The 20,834-nt window shown below is 46.7% G+C and overlaps 1 protein-coding gene across 1 annotated transcript in view; it reads left to right on the forward strand.

Annotated features, from left to right (window-relative positions):
• The first annotated feature begins 341 nt into the window (after positions 1-341).
• ABCC4 (ATP binding cassette subfamily C member 4 (PEL blood group)) overlaps positions 342-20,834 on the forward strand; it is a 248,960-nt gene continuing 228,467 nt past the window's right edge. The window contains exon 1 of the mRNA XM_063102130.1: positions 342-806. Coding sequence (XP_062958200.1) covers positions 733-806 — 74 coding nt within the window. The 5' untranslated portion in view covers positions 342-732. The remainder of the gene's footprint in view (positions 807-20,834) is intronic.

The raw sequence follows: 20,834 nt of genomic DNA on the forward strand, positions 1-20,834 counted from the left end.
AAGCCCGCCCGTAAAACAGCATTCATTCACCGTCCAGAGTCCTCTGAGTTCTTCTAATCTCATGTGACCTGCCCTTCTTTAGGACTTGCAGCTCTACAAAGGTAATGTGCAAAACCCCGCTGTGGCCCGAGGTCAGATGCCTGGCCCGCAGGTTGGAGAATCTCCCACAGCACCCTCGTCTGGTCCTGATGAGGGCAACGCGCCCAGGGGCCGGGGTGCCACAGCCGCCTGGCCGCTGTCTCTGGGTCTTCCAACACCGCCAGCCAAGGGGGCGTTTCTGAGCAGCCGGGGCGGGCACAGCCGGCGCCGCCCCCCGCCCCGCCTCCGACTTCAGGGTCGGGGCGAGCTCTGATCTTGAACTTGGACTGAGTTGCGGTCGGGCCGAGCACGTGGGCTGCTCCACACGCCGCGTGGCCCGCTCGACCCCTCGGTGCAGCGGCGCCAGGCTCGCTCCGTCTCCTCCAGCCGCGCCGCCCCGCCGCCCCCGGCCGCGCTCGCACGCGTCGCGCCGCTCCCGGGCTCCAGGCGACCGCGTAGCGGGCGCCCCCGAGGCGGCGCGGCCTGGGAGGCGGAGACGGGGCGTGCCGCCGGCGCCCCGCTCCCGGAAGCGGCTGCTCCTCGGGCTCCCGCCGGGCGCAGCGGTCGGGGCTCCAGCATCCTCGGTTGGGGCTCCAGGAGCAGCGTGAGCGGCCACTGCCGCCCCAGCAGCGCGATCCCCGCTCGGCCAGCACGATGCTGCCCGTGTACCCGGAGGTGAAGCCCAACCCGCTGCAGGACGCGAACCTCTGCTCGCGTGTGTTCTTCTGGTGAGCGCCCCGGTCCCTGCCCCGCCGGGCCCCCGCCGCCCACGCCGAGCCCCGCGCACGCGCCCTCCCCGGGCCCGCGGCTTTTGTGAACGGCGGCGAGAGCAGCGCTTGCCGGTGCCCCGCGGTCCACGCCGGCGTTTCCTGCAGCCGGTGGGGACGCCCACGCCTGCCGCGTGGTCCCAGTCTGCGCCCCTGCGCGTCGGGGAGGGGGGCCCGGGGACCTGGTGGCAGGGGCGCAGGGTCCCCTGCCTTGCGGCTCGAGGCCCCGCCTGCCTGCAGTGCCTGGGCGGAGGAGGGGGAGCGGAGAAGGGGAGGCAGAGGACCAGGGCTCCGAGAAGGGGGACTCAGTGCCCAGCGGGGGAGCGGCCTCGGACTCCCCACCCCCGCCCGCCTCTATCTGGCTTCCCACCTACCGCTCACATTCGCGGTCATCCTGAACTAAAACTGTGTCTTTTTCTTTCTTTTTAAGCAAGCCTGTGATGAACGACTTCCTTTATCTGATCTGATCTCAGCCAAATCCTAAGTAGTGTCCTGGACCAGGACCATCTTCCAATAGTGTCCCCACCTCTTTGGGTACTCCTTATGAGACAGCTCGCTCCAAAGCCACCGGGCTCCGGCTGTGTGTCTCTGTGACCCCGCCTCTCTGTCTCTCCCTAAGTGTCGTGGTACCTAGTTATGGCAGATTTCATGTGGGTAAAATAACACTTTGTTGTTATATTTTATTTATGATCGGAGACTCTGTACTTGAACAAGATGTTCTTCCACGTTTTGCTTTTGACTGGGACATACGTAGCCACGACTGGACAATGGTCTTTGGCGGTCCCTTTCCTTATTCCGAGTATTTTCACTTACACCTTTGAGGACTACTCTGGGAGTGGGGCCCCTAAAACCTGTGGGATCTCATTGGGATTTCTAGCCTTGAGAGAGGCCGTCATGGTCCTGATGCAGCTGGTTCTGACACTGAAGGGTGCCTGAGCTGGGAGGGTCCCCAGCCCCTACCCCTTTTGGGGAAGACACAGATGAAGAAAGGCTCAGAGAGGTGATGCTCTTAACTAAAGGTTTCCGTCTAGTAGCCTGGACTACTAACGAGGTGGGCCTTAATCACGGTTGGTTGATTATTAGATCTTTTGTTCCTTGAATTCTGCCCTTTCATCTTTCCCACATATTCTGATATTTCCTTTTTTTTTCTAATGGGAAAATCTAGGGGATCCTAAGGAAGGAGTCACTTACTCTTGTTTTAATTGTGGTAAATTCATTGTATGTAGGAATCTCTTGCCTATTTGGCGGCCCTTCTCTTAAGGAAAGCGGGGCATGGAGGAGGAAGGAATATAGCTGTGCTTACTGTAGATAACTTGAAATAGGCAAACTGCTTCCTTGACTTAAGGCAGGGCAAGGAGCTCTTGATGCACTTTCTGTTTATGGATTTTCAAAATGTAGTCCTAGGGAAATGGGATGGTGGACTTTCATTGAAGACTTGCCTGAGTGCCCATTTCTGGTTTCCCTGCTGGAGGGGAGGGAGCGATTATCTTTGTTTTACACCTGAAGACACTCAAGCTGAGAGGGTTGAATAAATTGCTCAAGATCAGGCAGCTAGTAAGTGGTGGAGTAGGAACCGAACGTGGGCAGTCTGGCTCCCAGCCTGTGTTCAGAGCTGCTGTACTGATCTGCTTTCCTTGGGGTTATTGTTCTTAAATGCATGGAGAAGGTGGTTCCAAACACCCTTTTCTTTGCTGGCTGGAGTTTCTCAAGGGAAGTTCCTAAAAGTTCCTGCTGCTGGGGATGATGCACGTGAAACGTCTATTACCATGCTTTAGGTATTTTCAAAGTATGACACTCAACCCAGAAGCCTCAGGTTCACCTGGGAGCTTGTTAAGAGGTACAAATTCTCCAGCATCCACTCCAGACCCATTCTGTAACAATTAGAAACTTGGGGGGTTGGAGGGGGGTGTTCAACAAGTGCTCCAGTGATTCTCTTTTAATGTGGAGGGAGCTCCCTGCTTCAAGCTGCCATTGTTATTTCCAGTATTATGCTTTTAAAAGAGAGGTGTGACTTCGTGAAGTCAGTTGTGACCAGTGATGACCATTCTATACTTACCTTCTGCAGTTCTTTGGATTTTAAGGGGCCTGAAGCCCCTTAGTGATTTCTTTGTATATATATCCCTCTCACTGCAAGCAGGAAAGCTGAAATGAGCCTAGCCAAGAAGTGGCTGCCAGAGACAAGGCCCACCTTTGTAGAGAGAAACTGCTTTTTCACCTTCTCATTGGGCGTTTGCTTTACTTCTCAAATTTCATCTGCTTTCTAAACTTTTGACCTGGTAGTTGCCTACCCAAACGATGCCAATAACCAGCTTACTGACTTTTATACAAAGTATGTTCCTGGGATTTTGGCGTATCCATAGCACAAGATGGACGTGGGTCATACATTATGGCTGTTGATAATTGTTGCAGATTTTAAAAATCTGTATTTTTTTCTATTTCTGCAAGAAATTTAAAACTGTAGAAACCGAGGAAAGGAATAAGGATGGGTTATTTCTTTTAGCCAGGTATACCTGCTGATATTTTGGTTGTTTCTTAGTCTTTCCCCTAAAATTATGCACACATTTGTGCAAGCACATATACATCTTTTCTTTAAAACTGTAAATAGTTTTGAATCTCAGTTCCTTCTTGGCTTAATTTTATGTAGTTAATATTTATGGCATTAAGTAATCTTGAAGACATGCTAGTTAATGATTGTAATTTATGCAGTCTTTCACTATCGATGAACAGTTTATTTCTGATAATGGTGTAATGCATATCCCCCCATATATTTTGATGCATCTTTCCTTTTTCTATATTCCCATAAGTAGAATAATTGGTAGAAGGTCAAATTGTTTTCCAACAGGATCGGACCAGTTTGCCCTCTTCATAGTGGTTTGTGTGGTTATCTCGTTGTCAATTTTGAATACTGAATTAAAAAAAAAATTTCAAGTCAATGGGTTGTAAATTAGTAACAGTTTTATTCTGAATTTGCTTATTTTAATTGATCTTTTTAAAGGCCAACTTACCATATATTTGTATTTCTTTAAATTGTCTATTAATAGATTTTTTGTATCTTTTTCTATGAGGCATTTATGTTTTTGAAATGACTTGTAATAGTGCTCAACAGTACTTTTCAGATTTTCACTTCTTTTAATTTTGTTCAGAAGTTTTAAATTTACAAATCATTAATTATATTGATCTTTTCTTTTTGGTTGCTCCTATTGCTTTAGTTCTTAACGTATCTTTTTTAAATCCCTGGATCACCTAAATCTCCATAAGCATTTTCTTTCAGCTATTTTCTTCTTTCATTTCTAACAACGATGGCAGCTGGAATTTCTTTTAGTATTTGATGTAAGATAGGCTGTTTTTTCCCAAAACAGCTCATTTTCCTATCATTGTTTATTGAATATTTCTTCTTCTCCCCTGTTATTGGAAATACATGGTGTAGCTTATGAACCGAGTCCAGCAGGGCATGAGATTGACCAAGTCCCTGAGACCCTTAGGGATTGTCCCGCTCCCTTGCTGCCCCCTGGTGATGTCCCTGCTGTCCGCTGCTGCCCAGCCAGCTCTTTGAGTGTGCTGTGTGCATTCTTCTGGCCACGCCTCATCCCCAGGAGATCTGGGGTTAGCAGCATGTAGGAGGTTACAGCGAAAGACCTTTCCCCACATGTGGGCATTAAGGGGGATCCTTGGGCCAGATGCATTTGGCCCAAAAGAGAGTGGTTAAGTCCTTACTCATCTGTTGCTGGCTCAAGGGTCTCAGTTGATGAAATGTTGTCTTGCAAAACCTGTGCTGTTGTGGAAACTGCCATTAGTGACAAGACAGACCCTTGGGAGACTTGACTTAGAGAAAGCTGTTGTCATGTGGCTAGAAACACAAACTGCTGAGGACACTCATGGTTTAGAGAGGTTGGCTGTGTGAAACCCATAGTGCATAGAAACGTTTAATTTTGAGTTATGATTTTTTTGCACCATTTTTGGAATACCTCTTACATGAATCTCTTTGTTATTATTCTTCATTAACAGTCGGAAATCCAAATATTGCAGATGGAGTTGGGTTAGCTTTCCAGGCTCGCTCTTTGGCCTGCGCCAGTACTCCTTAAGCAATCAGTTAAGTGAGTTTTGGCAATTTTATAGAATAACTACAGCCCCAAATGAGATGTAGAACACCCCAAGGATGTATTCAGATTTACTAATTCCCTACATTAAAATAAACACTACAAAATTTTATAAATTTGTCTCCTCTAGTTTTTTATTTTTTTGTCATTTATCAATATATATAGTCAATGGGAGAGGTGTTAACTAGTGTCCATTCTGATGTGTCAAGTGGAAAATTTGTCTTTCTTAGTTTTCTAGGTGACCCCAAACTCTCTACTCTCCTTGAGGCCTATCTTCCAGGCTGCATCTGCTTAGCTGTCACTGGGGTGTGGAGCCCAGGGCACTGTGTACAATGTGAGCTTTCCTCCTAAGTCTCACATGTAATTTTTCCATGGGGCCAGGGAACCCTGTCTCTCACCTTGAGGATGCCTCCAGGCGTTTCCTCTTTGTATGAGGTCTAACCCCCCTCAAGTCTTTTCCTTGACTTTCTTTGTTGATCAGACAGTGTAAAAGTGGATGTCATTAGTGCAGTAGGAAGATCTGGGCTTAGGAATTGGATAGGCTCAGGTCCTGTCCTCAGTCTTGCAAATTCCATGTGGCTACATGCAAGTGAATCTCTCCAGAGGTGATAGTTAATGCACCTCACCCAGTCCAGAGTTAATGACTCAGGAAAGCAGAGGACGTTATGTCCAGGGGATGCCTGAAGACAGGGTTCCAACCTCTTACAGCCTTCATAATTAGCATTTATTCATTTATTTATAATATGTAGGGAGTGCCAGGAGGTTTGTGGGGAGAAAGGTAAATTGCTACCCTCTGGAGGTAGGAAAATAAGTTTTAGACCCATCTAAAGACTAATCCTTTTAAGATATTTTTATTATGTGTATACATAAAGATAACTGAAAATGGAAATCAGCAGTGGGTTAGCATAATATTTTCTCTAGATGTTAAAGGTCATATTTACCTGTTTTAGCAATATGTATTTTATGGTATGCTGTTAAAAAAGCCCTTCTCTCCACCTCCCAGGTATTCTGATACTAGTAGGTCTGGATGGGTCCTGGGAATCTGCCTTTTGACATTTATTTCAGGACACTCAGGCAGCATTTAGTCCTCAGACTACACATTGAGACACACGGATCAGATGGATCCATTTAGCTAATAATAATATAGTCACTGACACCTGTTGCATGCTTCCTCAGAATTTTGCTGTTTCACATGTAGTATGTCACTTAATCCTGAAACAGTCTATGAGGCAGGCATTGTCATCCTTCACAAATGAGGGCATCAGGGTCCAGAGAGGTAGGGCAACTTTTCAGGAGTCTCATAGTTAGGAGTTGGCAGTGCCACAGCTGGGGTGCCACCTAAATAATCAGAATATGCTGTGGGTGTGCCCTGTAGCAGGTGGGGGCCAGCAGTGATCAGCGCCTGTGTGCGGGGCACTTAGGTAAATGTTGGTTGATCAAATGAATAAATGAATATGCTGACTATATCCAGCAGACCTTTCAGAGTCATGTCAGTGAATGGGTATGCTCTTTAGGTGTGCATGCATCTGAAGCATGTTTTCCCCCTCTCTTCTGTATGCTGAATTGCTGTGTGGATTTTTGGCAGCATTATCCATCCAGTTCTTAAGGCACAAACCTGTCAGTCATCCTTCACCTTCATCTACTGACATCAAATCCTATTGATTCAACTTTAGAAATGCCCCTTGGAGTCATTCATTCATTAATTCAGCAAATGTTTCCTTAATGCCAGTGCTTGGGATGCTCCGGGAAGAGATCCCCGCCCTCCTGGAGCTTGTGTTCCTCCCCACCCCGGCTCTGTCTTCAGCTCACTCTTGGCTTCTCTTCCTCCCAGTGGAAGGAAGATCTTCCCATGATACAAATCCATGCCCTCCTCCTGCTCAGAAACCTCTCTTGCCTCCTTGTAGCTTTCAAGAGCAAACCGAAATTCTTTCGTGTGGCTTTCATCATTTCTCACACAGCTGGACTTTTCTGATAAGGCACATCTTTGAACAGTTCTGCCTGTGAAGGGACATCAGAGCCAGGATTGGGGCCCTGACTGATGAAAGGTGCAACCTCTGAGTGAGCCACTGCGTTACAAGTATTGTAGGAGTAAATGGGAAAGCAAGCCGGTGCCTGTGTCGCCTTCCAGTGCCATGGCCAGAGGCAAAGTGATTCCAACACTGGGCCCTAATCCAGGCTGGGTACAAAGGGGGGCAGTGCCCCAGTGGAGCTAGATTGCCTGGGTATCAGTCTGAACTCTCCTGCTTTCCTAACCATGGGCAAGTTTCCTTATTTGTAAGATGGGGATAACAATTGTACCCACCTCATAGGGTTAGAGAGAGCATTGAATGAACTAAAAACACTGGTCGCTGTTTAGAATAGTGTCTGGCAGATAGCGTGCAGTGAGTAAATATGAAAAGATAGCTGGCTTACCTTTGTCTTCTTACTTAACATTTTCATTTGTATATTGGCACGATTTATTTATTTCCTACACAGGTTAACAATTAAGGTTAAATTTTAGAGTCGCATTCCTTACCCACAGAATCGTAATCTCTCGGGGCTGGAGAGGTGGTGGCATCCTGAAATCTGAGTTTTTAACATGCTTCCTGGGTGAGTCAGATGCTAAGGTCTGGGAACCACTTTTCTCAGATTTTTCTCAGCCATTAGAGTCCAATCTCCTTGAGGGCACAATGTCTGGGAGGCCAAGGTCAACTATTAGACTCTTCTGTGGTTTAGGTTATTCACTCAGCAAACACTTGGGTGCCTTCTTTGTTGCCAGGTCCAAATCCATAAACATAAAATAACATTCCTATTTTCAGAGCTTACACAATCTAGTGGGGGAAGCCATCATTGTATTAGGTAAATAATGCTAGGCGCTGAAGAAAACAAGCTCTCAGTCTCATTGGATTAATTACCCCCCCCCCCCAAAAAAAAAACAACTCAAAAACAAATGTATTCTCTTGCCATAGTCCATTTTGGGTTGGCTGGGGTGGGGAACTATGTGACAAACTTAACAGATAGCTGGACTTTTTACGTCTTGTGGCTCAGCCCTCCTCTTGATCCTCTTCATTCAGCTGGAGAGTTGGGTGTGGTGGGTTTTCCAGGCTTGGAAGTGAGACCTGTCATTTGCACTCATGTCCTGTTGGCCAGATCTCAGTCACGTGGTCCCCTCTGACCCCAGGGAGGGGAATAGAAGCCTGTGCTGTGGGAGTGGATCATGACAGGATGTTGTGTGTGTGCTGTAGTAGAGGTATGAATAAGCTGCTTGGGGTGGAGAATGCTGGGGAGGGTTGACCCTCCTGCTGGAGCTCGGGTAGAGAAGGTGGCGAGTCTTTCCCAGCAGGGGACAAGCATGCTCAGGTCACAGAATCAGAGATTGGGATAGTGTGTCCTGAGAAGTGCATGAAGTGGACACTCTTGAGTTGTCCTGCCCCTCCCTGCTGCCTGCTTTGCTACAGTCATGCAAGGTCACCCCCGCCCCTATTCATCCCAGCCATCTTTGGACTTCGCTTATCCCATGTCCCCAGTCCTGTACTTGATGGGCACTTGTAGCTCTTCTGTGGTTTCTGGCTTACTCCTTATTCTATTTCCTGGTTCCAGGGCCACTTCCGTGGTGGCCTCTTTGTGGGGCAAGTTTCTTTCTGCCCTTTTCCCCAGGCTAACTCCTGTCTTTTTTCCTTAGTGTCATAGAATTACAGGCTTGAAAGGGAGAGATTGTCTAGCCCATACTCAATATAGGACCTGCCCTAGGACACTGGGCAATAGGGAAATCCAATATTTGATTCTTATGACTTCATATTAGAATGCCAGGATTATGTTGTACTGAGCCACAGTTTTCTTTCTGGGCAATTTCTACATATTTTTACCTCTTTTATTTTTTGTGAACACACAGAGCAAATTGACTTCCTCCTGTCAAATGCTCCCTGACTTTTTTTTTTTTTTGTGTGTGTGTGTGTGTGTGTGTGTGTGTGGCTGGTGGGTACAGGGATCGAACCCTGGACCTTGGAGTTATCAGTACCATGCTGTCACCAACTGAGCTAACTGCCGAGCCCAAATCTTGTCTTTTAGAGAAATGTCTTTATTCTAACATGGCATCTAGAACTAGACATAGTATTCCAGATGTGATCTGACCACAGGGCAGTGTTTTAACTAACTTCTTCAATGATTTTACAGATATTTTTGAGTATTTGCTAGTTAATGTAGACCAGAGGCTAGCAAACAACAACATGCAGGTCAGATCCAGCCTACTGCCTGTTTTGGTAAATAACATTTTATTGGAACACAGCCATGCCCATTCATTTATATATTGCCTATGGGCTGTAACAGCAGAGTTGAGTAGTTGCAAAAGAGACTGTACAAACAGCAAGGTCTATAATATTTATTATCTAGCCCATTAAAGACAGTGTTTGCCAACAGTGCCCACGGTGTGGATTGTGGATCAGTCACATCTTGGAAACTAGTCCTAGGACCTGTCCTTTCCAGCGTTCAAATGTTCTAGGCCTTTGGGATACAGCAGTGAGCAAAACAGGTAACAGTCCCTGCCTTTATGGAGCTTACATTTCAGTGAAAGAACAAGCAGTATAAGCAAAATATAATACATTAGATAGTTGTATAAGTGCTAAGCAGAAAAAATGAAGGAGAGAGAGAGAGGATTAGGAGGGTGTTGACACTTTTAGGTAGGGTGGACAGGGAGAGCCTCAAGGAGAAGACACACAAGACTGAAGACTTGGACAAGGCGAGGGAGCAAGTTGTACGTTCTGGGGAGGGGATGGCACGTGCACGAGAACAGATTTTGTGGACTGTGGCCATTGAGAGGACTTGGGCTTTATCCTCAGTGAAGTGGGGGCCACTGAAACGTTTTGAGAAGAGGTGTGGCATGGTCACTCAGGATTTAGTGAGATCACTCTGGCTGCTGTACTGAGAATAGACTAAAGAATGTTACAAGGAAGGAGGCCAGCAGGAGATTTCTCAGCAATTCGGGTAAGAGGTGATAATGGCTTTGACCAGGGTGGTAGAATTGGTAGTGATGAGTAGTTGAATTCAAGGGTCTTTGATGTTGCACAGACTGTGGAATGTGACAGGAAGAGAGAGTCGAGCACTCTCCATGGGTTTGGCCTAAGCAAGTGGCAGGATGGAGTCCTCATGAAGCGAAATGGTGAAGGCTGCAGGAGGAACGGGCTGGAGAAGATCAGGAGTTTATATTTGACCGTGTTAAGTTTGACATGCCTACTACACATTCAGGTGGAGAGGTTGAGTAGGAAATTGGTCATGAGTCAGGGGCTCGGGGAGGAAGTCTGGGCTGGAGATGAAATTTGGGCATCAGCAGCAAAACATGCAGTTGAGCTATATTGGACACACGGTCAAGTGACAGAGTCCGTGGGGTTTGTCTCCACATAACCTGTTGTTTATCCATATTGAAGTTCATTTTTTGGATGTCAGCGTTTAGCAGCCTGTTGTTGCCTGTTAGCAGTTCTTAGAAAACTTTTAGTCTGAGTGCTAGAAAGGACAGGTCCTAGGACTGGTCTCCAGGTTGTGGCTGATCCACTAATTGACACCAAAGGCAGTAGATTAACTTGGCCACAAGTGTCAGGAGAGGTCGTGTCATCTACCGAAGTATCAGATCCACTGGGCAGTCATTGTGCAACCCCACAAAGGAAGGGATTGAAGTTAGTTTGGCATGATTTCCTCTTCATGAGCATAGGCTGGCTCTTGCTGCCTTTCATGAATATATGCTCTAATTTCCTCCTTCAAACCATTGTTGATGTGCATTATTTCTAGTAAGCCTACTACTAGCTCTGTTTTGTCTGAGTGCTTTTAGTTAATACACAGCAGTTTCTCAGCTCTCACTAGGGTTGAATCACCTGGGCAGCTATAAAAATACGGATGCCCAGTCCCTCCCTAGGCCAGTTTATTGTTTTGGTGGCTGCCTGGTATGGGGATCTGAACCCTGACCTTGGTGTTATAACACCATGCTCCAACTGGCTGAGCTAACTGGACTAGCCCAATTTGAATCATTATCTCTGGTAGTGGGACCCAGGCATCAATATTTCTAAAAAGTTCCCTAAGAGTTTCTGATGGATACTGAAGACCACTGATAAACTGCTTCACAAAGATCAGAAATGTTTCTGTGCACATTTCCATTTTTCTGGCCGAGGGTTCCGAACTGCCTTCACTCCTACTCCCTTTTCAGGTTCCTCTCAAACCATGAGAACTACTGCCACAATAGGACTTATTCATCCCTGCAGGTCCCCAGCATGTGGCCGAAGGGGAAGGGGCTTGCTATGTGCCAGGGACGTTAGAGATACCCAGTCCTTTGATCCTTACAGTAACCCTGTGTTGAGGGTGGCTCTGTCCTTGTGTTATAGGTGAGGGAAACTGAGGCAGGAAAGGCCAGGTAACATTCTGAGGGTTACCCAGGTAAGACATGATGGAGTTGAGAATTGAGCCAGGTCTGACAAGTTCCAGAGCACGAGCTTTGGCCTCTGTGTCAGTGTTTATTTCTTCACCTTGGGTTAGAAATTGATTGAATTCACGTGAGTAATTGAGTGGAAATCTCGTACTCGGGGATTACAAACTTGAGAGTATAAAATTGCTTATCTGATAAATTGCATTTATTTGCAGATCTTTATTGGTGCATTTTATTGGTCAGGAGGTGACTGAAATTATGTGATAAACCCAATTTGCTACTTCTTTTAATTTCTCCTGTTGAAGCGAGCCTTCACCAGTTATGCAGTATCCATTTCTTTCTGTCAAGACAGTATGAAAGGTGTCTGCCCTGTTTTAAACAGTGGAAGAGGGATTTATCAATGGCTTAACATGGTAGGCTGGGCCTGGGGGATCTCAGTGTCCCAGAACCCAGATGTGGCATTTATGTGAATTCTAAGTGTTCATTAAGCAACACAATTTGTTCAACTGTAATACAGATAATACAGTCTTAGTAGATGTCACCTGATATAGTATATGTAGGTGCCTAGTACATATTAGGCCTTTGATAAATGGGGAGAATGAGGATTGTTGCTAAATTCACTCTTTTATCATGTCTTTTTTTTTTAATGCCTTAAGTGATCAAGTCTTATGTAAATATTCATTTGTGACTTTTGTTTTTTTAACTAAATCGTTAGCTCTTTGAGAGCAGAAACCAGTATCTTCTACATCTTTATCTCTTGGTGCCTCACTGAGCCTCTTGCACTTAATATGCTTAATCAGTGATTACACATTATTAGTTTAGTCTTAATCTGAGTTTCTCGAATTTGGAGTTGCTGACACCTGTACCTTAGAGAGGAGCAAGCAAGAAGCTGGATGTTATGGAGAGCTTCAAATTGGAGCCAGAAAACATGGGTTCTAGCCCTCAATCTTATATTTATTAGCAGTGTGACCTTGGGCAAGACATATGACCACTCTGGGCTTTGGTATCATCTTCTACAAGTTGGGAAAATTAAACCTATTCATGAAATGTTCCAAGAGTTACGTTTTCAGGATAATAAAATAGAAAAGGCCTATTCACTTTTTTTCTCCCCTACGTCCAAGCAGGGCAAATGAGCAGGAATGTAACATGGAGGTAGTGCAGTATGTGTAATACTTATCTCTGTTGAATGGAGAATTGACCATCTTGTAACTGCCCCCTAGGAATGAAGATCTATTTGAAAAATGACAACAAAGGGAAATTTAGTTCACACTCAGAACTGGGTGATTGTCTATGGAAGTACTTTGAAAATTATCAGGTGGTGTTACTATGTCCCTAAGAAGTCCTCCAGAAAGCAGTTTCCCAGCAGAGCGACATGGTTGGAGCTGCCCCAGTCAGCGCTGCTGGCTTCCTTCCCTCTTTCCATTAATAGCACCTCTGCCCCTGGCAGCCTAGGCTTGCACCATCACAGTTGTGGGAAGGCAGGGAAGAGTCTGGTCAGTGACGGGGGAATGTTGGTCAGTTGCCATGTCTTGACTGGAGGTGCTCAGTGATTCCCGATTCCAGCCCACCCTGTATACACTGTTGGCTGCATCTTCACAAAGCACAGCTGAGTTGCTGCTGCATTCTGCTCCAGAGCCTTAGACGGCATCTTCTTTGGCATTCGATGCTCTCCTTGGCGTGGGCCCAGCTTAGCTTTCCTACCTTCTCCGAATCCGTCGTTTCTGGGCAGTGAGTGCAGGATGCCTTTTCCCTCATCGTATGTCTATTTGCTGACCCATTCTCTTAGCTTGTGCTGTACCTTGTCCAGAGTACCCACCTCTCAGCTCTGCTACTGAAAATCCTTCCAGAAAACCAATTCATCAACCAACTTTTAGCCCGTTATTCAAAGAATGTGGACCTGCTATATGTCAGGTGCTGGGTTTATTTATTTTTTTTACCTTGACAATTATGCAGTGCTTACTGTTAGAAGGAAGCTATTCTAAGTACCTTACAAATATTAACTTATTTAATCCTAATAACAAACTTGTGGGGTAGGAACTATTATTTTTTCCCAAGGTCACACAGCCTGTAAGTAGCAAAGTTTAAGTTCAAACCCAGATAGGTAGCGTAGTCCAGAGTCCTTGCTGTGAATTGCAACAGGATACTGCTTCTCTGGGTTACAGATGTTGGGGTCAGAGTGGTGAGTGACCCAGTATCTGCCCTGAGGGGCTAAGGGCCCAGTGGGAGATAGAGCAAGAATTCTTTTGTGTGTGCTGTGTGCCAAGCATTGGGGGTATCTGCCGGGAAGGCTGTTTTGACTACATACTTGCTGGACTGTCAGCTTTATGAGGGCAGTCTCCCTGCCTACATGTTCTTCACTGTATATGTCCCCAGTGCCTGAGCCAGCCCTGGCCCACAGTGGCTCAGTTATTGTTTTTGAGTGAACAAATAGGGACATTTTGTCAGTTCAGCTAATTGTGATTGTGCCTGTCACTTTCCGTTTGGTGAAGGGGATGCTAATTACAGTGTTAAATCCCTAATTTGTATAGAACATTTCCATCATTGTAGAAAGTTCTGTTGCACAGCACTGCTTTAGTTTAGAGGATTTTATCCCTAGACAGTGACAATCTTTTAAAAAAAACTTGGTAAAAGCCAGGTGCACTGGTGGTTAGCCTTCCCTCCCAGATCAGCAGGGGCCCAGGCCAGTGGGTGAGGAGCAGGGGCTGGGAGTGTGAGAGTGGGTGGCTGGCCCCCCAGGCAAAAAGGGACAGAACCTCAGGGGTGATGATATCATCATCAACAGCAAACATGTTTTCAGCCCTTACTGTGTGCTTTTCACATCTTAACTCGTTTTATCCTCCCAACAACCATTCTGAGGTTGGTACTGTATTATCCCCAGTTTAAAGATGAACAAATCGAGTTACAGACAGGTTAACATACTTGCCCAAGGTCACACAGCTAATATGTGGCAAAGTGAGGATTTGAGTCCAGGCAGTCTGGATCCAGACTCACCACCACTCTTAATCTCTGCACTCTGCTGCCTCTCAGCATAAAGATACCCATCAGAAAAAAGATCCTTCTGGCTGCAACATAGAGAAAGTTAGAGGGCAGGGTGGGGGGGAGTGAGTTCCTCCGTCACCTGTGTAATGGGCTAAATTGTGGCCTCCCAAAATTCGTCTGTGGAGTCCTAACCCGCAGTACTTCAGAATGTGATTACATTTGGAGATAGGGTTTTTAAAGAGGTAATTAAGGGTAAATCATGTCACTGGGGTGGATACTAATCCAATATGACTGATGTCCTTATAAGAAGGAAATTTGGACACAGGGATACAGAGGCAAGACCATGTGAAGACACAGGAGAAGGCGGCCACCTGCAAGCCAAGGGGAGAGGCTTCAGAAGAACCCAGCCCTGGTGACACCTTGATCGTGGACTTGCAGCCTCCAGAACTGGGAGATAATAAATTTCTGTTGTTTAAACCACCCAGACTGTGGCAGTGTGAACAGACTGATAGAACCCACATGCCCTCACAGAGGACTTGGTTGGAGTTAGTGCTGCTGGTTGTCATTTATCAGAGCTGCTCTGTATTATATTAGACTGAACTTGCCTAGGGTTCTGACGTCTACTTGACCTTTCCTTCCCATTTTTTAAATTGAGTTCAGGTAAAATCCCTTAAACTCTTCAGATGTGGAGCCAGTTCCCATAAACCCTTCAGAATGCGTTACTTACGGATTAATACGGAGGAGGAGCGTGCATCCTGTCCCTGCACAAGCAGTGTTGGTGTTGCAAGTATAATTATTGCTGTTGAGATTGGATCACCTGTGATTGTTGGTGTTAGTTCCCCAACACCAGGTGGGGCACGTCTTTGGCTTACGGCTTTTGTAAGCTGTTCTCTCTTACGCTCAGGCTCCAAACTTACTCTTTTACATCTACATGGAAATTTCCCAAACTATTTTGTTTTTGAGAAAACCCCATGCAAATCCTTAGTGTATCCAATATTAATAGCTGAGAAAAGAGATGGCTCTATTATTGTCCCATGCAAATCCCCAATCCTCTTTCCTCTCCCACTTTAAAATATAATGTAGTCCTTGTTTTTCCATAAAACAATATTTTAAAGACAAAATCAGTCCCGTGGAGGAAGCCAAAATAGGATCATTTTCCCTCTCTCTCTCTCGAGTGGATTTTGGTCATTTCTGCTAAGAGCTGCCCAGAAAGTACGTTGACGTCTTCTGAAGGGAAATTGCACGCAGCTGCCTCGTCCCCACGGTTGCTCGGGAGGGATTCCTTTCCTGTAAGGAGCAGCACATTTTCTACGATTCCTTTCCAGGAAGGATGAGGTGCAGCAGGAAGGAATCCCATAGAGTGGCTGCTTCACAAACACAGAAGAGGGAATGAATTGCCTTTGATTTCTGGGAATTGGCTTTCTTTTATAGAGGACAGAACAAAGCAAGCCAGTGGCAGCTATTACTGAGTGTGTCAGGCTCTGGCAAAGACAGTCTGTGAAAGTTTTGTTGGTTAGGTTGAACTCTCACTGACAAGCTTTTGATGAACCTGAGGAAGCCTTAGCTATTTTGATTTTCTGTCACCTAAGCCTACTTCTCTAGGAGAGTTTTACTCTGAGAAATTGGTGACAAGGTGAAAAATGGGGGCCCAGGTAGGTCAAAGAGACTCAGCCAGGGTTGTACACATGAAACTGTGTTGCTGTTTCCTCACTCTCACATATTTAGATTGAATTCCTGGCAAGAATTTCAAGGAAGGGAGAGCCAAACATAAACATTAATGTTGAAGGACCAACCATAACAAGCATGGTGGAGCCTGCGTTCGTGAGCAGGGCTGGAATGTCCTTCCAGGGAGGTAGTCCTGGGGAACTGGGCTGAAAACAAGGCCACTCCTGCCTCTGCCTGGCTCTGTGGCTGGTGGGTACCCCAACTCAGCTGGACCCTGTGGCCGGTGGGGACCCCGCCTCAGCCGGGCCCTTCGGCCGGTGGGGACCCCGCCTCAGCCTGGCTCTGTGGCCGGTAGGGACCCCGCCTCAGCCGGGCCCTGTGGCCGGTGGGGACCCCGCCGCAGCCTGGCTCTGTGGCTGGTGGGGACCCTGCCTCAGCCAGGCCCTGTGGCCGGTGGGGACCCTGCCTCAGCTGGGCCCTGTGGCCGGTGGGGACCCTGCCTCAGCTGGGCCCTGTGGCTGGTGGGGACCCTGCCTCAGCCAGGCCCTGTGGCTGGTGGGGACCCTGCCTCAGCCGGGCCCTGTGGCCGGTGGGGACCCTGCCTCAGCTGGGCCCTGTGGCTGGTGGGAACTGGTGAGCGTGGCCAGAAGTCTCAGCCCACGCTTCCTCCCAGCCTGAGCGCCCCTCCCCAGGCCTATTTCTGCCCCATGCTCCTGCCTTCCCCTCTGTTCTCTTGACTATCTCTGTTTTCTCTCCCTTGGGCTCAGTAAATCAGCATGATGTACTAGTTTCCACAAAAATCCATGGGCAGTGGGGGTTTTGAAGGGGATTTGAAGATTTGGGTTGAGGCGTGTTGGGAGGGCCTTGCCCCGCCTGTCCTGCTGCTGAAGCAGGAGGTAATGTCCACCCTCATCTCTGCCCAGCCGTTCTGACCACTCCAGGACCCGCTGAGGCTTTCCTGAATAGTTTCTTACCTTTTCAGGCAACTTCCTGAAAGACAAGATACAATGCTACCATAACCATGATGGGCAGATGCTTTGCTAATTACAGCCACTTTCTTTGTATCCTGCTGAGGAAACTGAGGTACAGAGAGGTTAAATTTCATGCCCAAAGTAACAAAACTAGTAAATGGAGGGGGCTGGGCTGTCTGATTCCCAGCATCAAATGTTGAAAGTCACATGCAAAGCTCCTTGGCAGGCACAGGAGGAGGAGTCACATTCCCCGGGTTATTTGTGTGCGGTTATTTGTGTAATCTGGGAAAGGCTTTATGGAACCCTTGTGCTTGTTAAATGTCATTGTGTCTTAGTCTGTGCAGAAATGCTCCTTCCTGTCCTTAAATCCCTTAAGAAGTGTGCCTCCAAAAGCATATCATATCTGGGGAAAGAATGGATTTCTTTCCTCGGGTTCAGCAGTCTGTTGTTGATGTTCAGGCCAAATCTTTACCTCTGCGGTGTCCCCTGGTGCCTGATGGATTTTAGCATTTGATTAGATTGTAGAGAAAAGGGTTTGTGTTCTCTATATCTGGGACTCCTATTGGGCCGTGTTCCAGTGTGTTGTACGTGTGTCCTTTTATTTTGGAAGGAAGTGATTCAGGGTAACAGTCTCTCTCCCACCCTGACCTCCCAAAATGAGGAAAAAAATCATACTTTGGTTTGGTATGAAATCCGATTAATGGTAGCATTTCTAATTATTTGAGGTAATAGAGCTGTTGTCAGTCTCTCTCCGTTTTTAAAATTATCCTTTTCACCTAGACCAGGTGGCCTGGGAACAATCCTCGTTTACACCCCTTATCACATTGTAATTATTAATAGCTCCCCCCTTCACTCCTAAGACTGTCCCAGGTTAGATGATAAATAATTTGATTGCTAACCAAACTAAAGTTCATATTCCATAAGATATGCCCCCTGCTCTCTTGCCACAGAGCATAGGCGTGAACTTGGAATAGAGTGGTGAAAATATTTGCTAAACTTCACCCAGAGTAGGGATTAGTGAAAGCCTATTACTGTCCCCATTTGAGTGTGTGTAATGTTTGACTTGTGCTTTGAACCTAAGAATGACAGCTATGACAGCTCTGTCCTTGAGATGACCCATGGCTCATTCTTGGAGTGGATCAGAGTCACCTACTCTAGTGGCAGGCCAGGTGGCAGGTGTCTGGGATGGTCAGTCTCATCGGGCAGTAGGGTAGCTGGGGGAAATGTTGACAGGCTCTGGGGACATTTCTCCATCATGGTCCAGTTCATTGGGCTATCGGGGTCTCCTGCAGATGTGTGTAAGCCCCGACAGTGAAGTGGTTGTAAATAAGCAGTTAGTATGGGAGGCACAGGGCTGAGCAAACACAGTGGACCAAAAAAAAAAAAAAAAGCTGAAGTAGGGGACCTTGTCCTCTGTCCTTTGTCCAGGGAACCAAGGAAGTCCTGAGTGAGGTGGGGGTTGGAAGGCCTCTGAGATCCCTTGCACCTCCTCCTCCTTCGCTAGCTTGAGCCCACCAGCCTGATTTCATCATTTTGTGGGCTGGGAGGTGCCTGCACCCTTGGAGTCTGCTGAGACAGGCAGACACCGGGGAAGCAGGTTCCTGGACTTTGAAGCAGGATGAGCAGTCCTGTGTCAGAGAAGCCGAAGCTCTGGTGACTGTCATGGCTGTTGAACAGCCGAGCGGTCTTGGTCCCCTTCCAATCTGAGCTGGTTTCTTTACCCATCAATTGAAGGTGTAGTATTAACCTGCAGGGTGATGTCAGCCCCACCTGGTGCTTTCCTGCTGGCCTGAAGCCCACCACCCTCTCCCAGCTGCCCTTCCTACTCTTATATGATTTCTGCCTGGTCAGAGGCCACCTCCTAGTAGTGAAGGGTTTTCCTGTAAGTGCTTTCGGCCTTAGGGCTTCTGCACTGGCTGTTCTGTCTGCTTGGAACACACTGACCACGCTCCTGTCACTGGGGGTTTGGTCCTCGGGGAGGTCTGCCTCCAATGCTCTTCTGGAGTAGCCGTCCCCACCCTCTGCTGGGGCGGGCTCCCTGTTGTATTTTGTATATGGCTGTTGTCATTACTCTGAACCTGTCTCTTCAGTTTGGTCGTCTTTATTAATCAGCCTGTACCTCATCTCCCCGCATGGGAGCTCCATAAGAAAAGACCCTGTCTAGAACCTAGAAAAGTGCCTGGTCCATGGTGGGCGCTTAAGAGTGAATGCAAATGAATAAGTGCTCATTCCTGTTTCCCTACAGTTCTGTTACTGAGATTCTTGGTTTAAAAAAAACATGAGATGTGGGTTGTATCCTTTTTTGTTATTAAACGTGTTATCCGTGTGCTGTGGATTTGAAAGGGGTTGAGGGCTACTTCCCTGGGGGTGGGGGAGGAAGAGTCCATTAGACTGTGGCCTCTTTGGAGGGATACAGGGGTTGGGGGTGGCAGCTTCTGTGCTCTTGGCTTCCACAGCTGGGGATTAGGGGTTTGCTCTTGCACAGTTCTTGACCCTTTTGGGGTTTGCATGTATGTGGTGCTCTGTCTTTCCTCCGTCTCCCTGTTCTTTTGATGAGGCACAGGTGACCTCGATGGAGAAGTGAGGAGCAGAAAGGCCTGAAAGAGGGAATTGGATTAGCTTGAAAACAGCATCCAGACACTGGGGTTGGTTATAGGACTGTGGAGAGACAGGACAGGCGGTAGCAGGGGTGACAGGCCACCAGCAGAGTATCTCCTGCATAGCAGGCCCTCCCCTGTCTGACGGAACCTGGTCGTGTTGTTTTCAGTTGCTTTTGTTTTTCACCTCTGTGGGCTTTTGTGATTGTAAGAACCATTTTTCAGAGTGAATTGGAGAAGAAACCAGGATTGGTTTCATGTGAAACCCGTTTTAGAAAGTGCCCTGAGATTCACTGTGGAGTTTTCCCTTTCTTGATTAATTCCTACCAAATAGGTTTTTAATAGACCATGTACAGAGGCTGTTCAAAGAAAGTTTTTTTTCCTTCTGAATATGCAGCTATTCAAGATGAGGGTTGGTAAGTTTATAATTGACCTAATGCTTCAGAGAATGAACTGGTGGAGCTGGAATTTTCCTAAAATCTATCCCATTGACATATTATTGCCCAATTAGAAAAGTGTGTGATTTGTAATTAGATTTCCCCCCTTAATTCTGAATAACAGGCAGAAAGGCTATTGCATTTTAGGTTGGTGTTACTCTTTTGGACAGCTGTTCTTTGTTACTTGATTCTCAGCGCTGTGCATAAAGTGTGGTACCCTGATCCTGTATTTTGAGGTACAATTCTGAGAAAGTCATTACTCCAGGTCTGGAGCCACTGCTACGAGCTCTGAACAGTGCCTACAAAAGAAAGGATAGGAATAATCGTGAAGAAGCAGGACTAATCTGGTATGGGAAATGATTTCATGTTCAAAGCCACCACGGGGCTGGGGGAGTTTGGGTCACACCTTCAGTTTTGCCGCACAGCTGCCAGGGTCTTGTGTGTTTTGTTTATGGAGCTTAAGTAATCTCAGTTATTACTTCATGGATAATCTCCAGAAATATGAACTCAGATTGGTGCTTATTTATTTAACCCTTTGACTTTTCTCCCAGGAATGTAGGGTGGTGACATTATAAAAATTAGCTGAAAAATTAGGCTCTATTTTAATATAGATTCTGTTTACTTGCAGTAAAATCATAGCATGACAATGAAGTGCCCTTTCTCTCCAAACTTCATACTATTTGCCAAAAAATAATTTTGGATTTAGGGTACCCTAGGCTTAGAGGCTGAAGTCTCTGTGTCAGAATTTTCCTATGAGGCTGTAAATATTAGCAATTAAAATGCAAGTCTGTTCTATGTTCTTTTATGTAGTGGTCTGCCAGATGTGACCACAAGAGGAGACAGAGGAGCGGCTCAGGA

The sequence above is a fragment of the Cynocephalus volans genome, chromosome 7 (assembly GCF_027409185.1).
Source record: "Cynocephalus volans isolate mCynVol1 chromosome 7, mCynVol1.pri, whole genome shotgun sequence".
Lineage (NCBI taxonomy): Eukaryota > Metazoa > Chordata > Mammalia > Dermoptera > Cynocephalidae > Cynocephalus > Cynocephalus volans.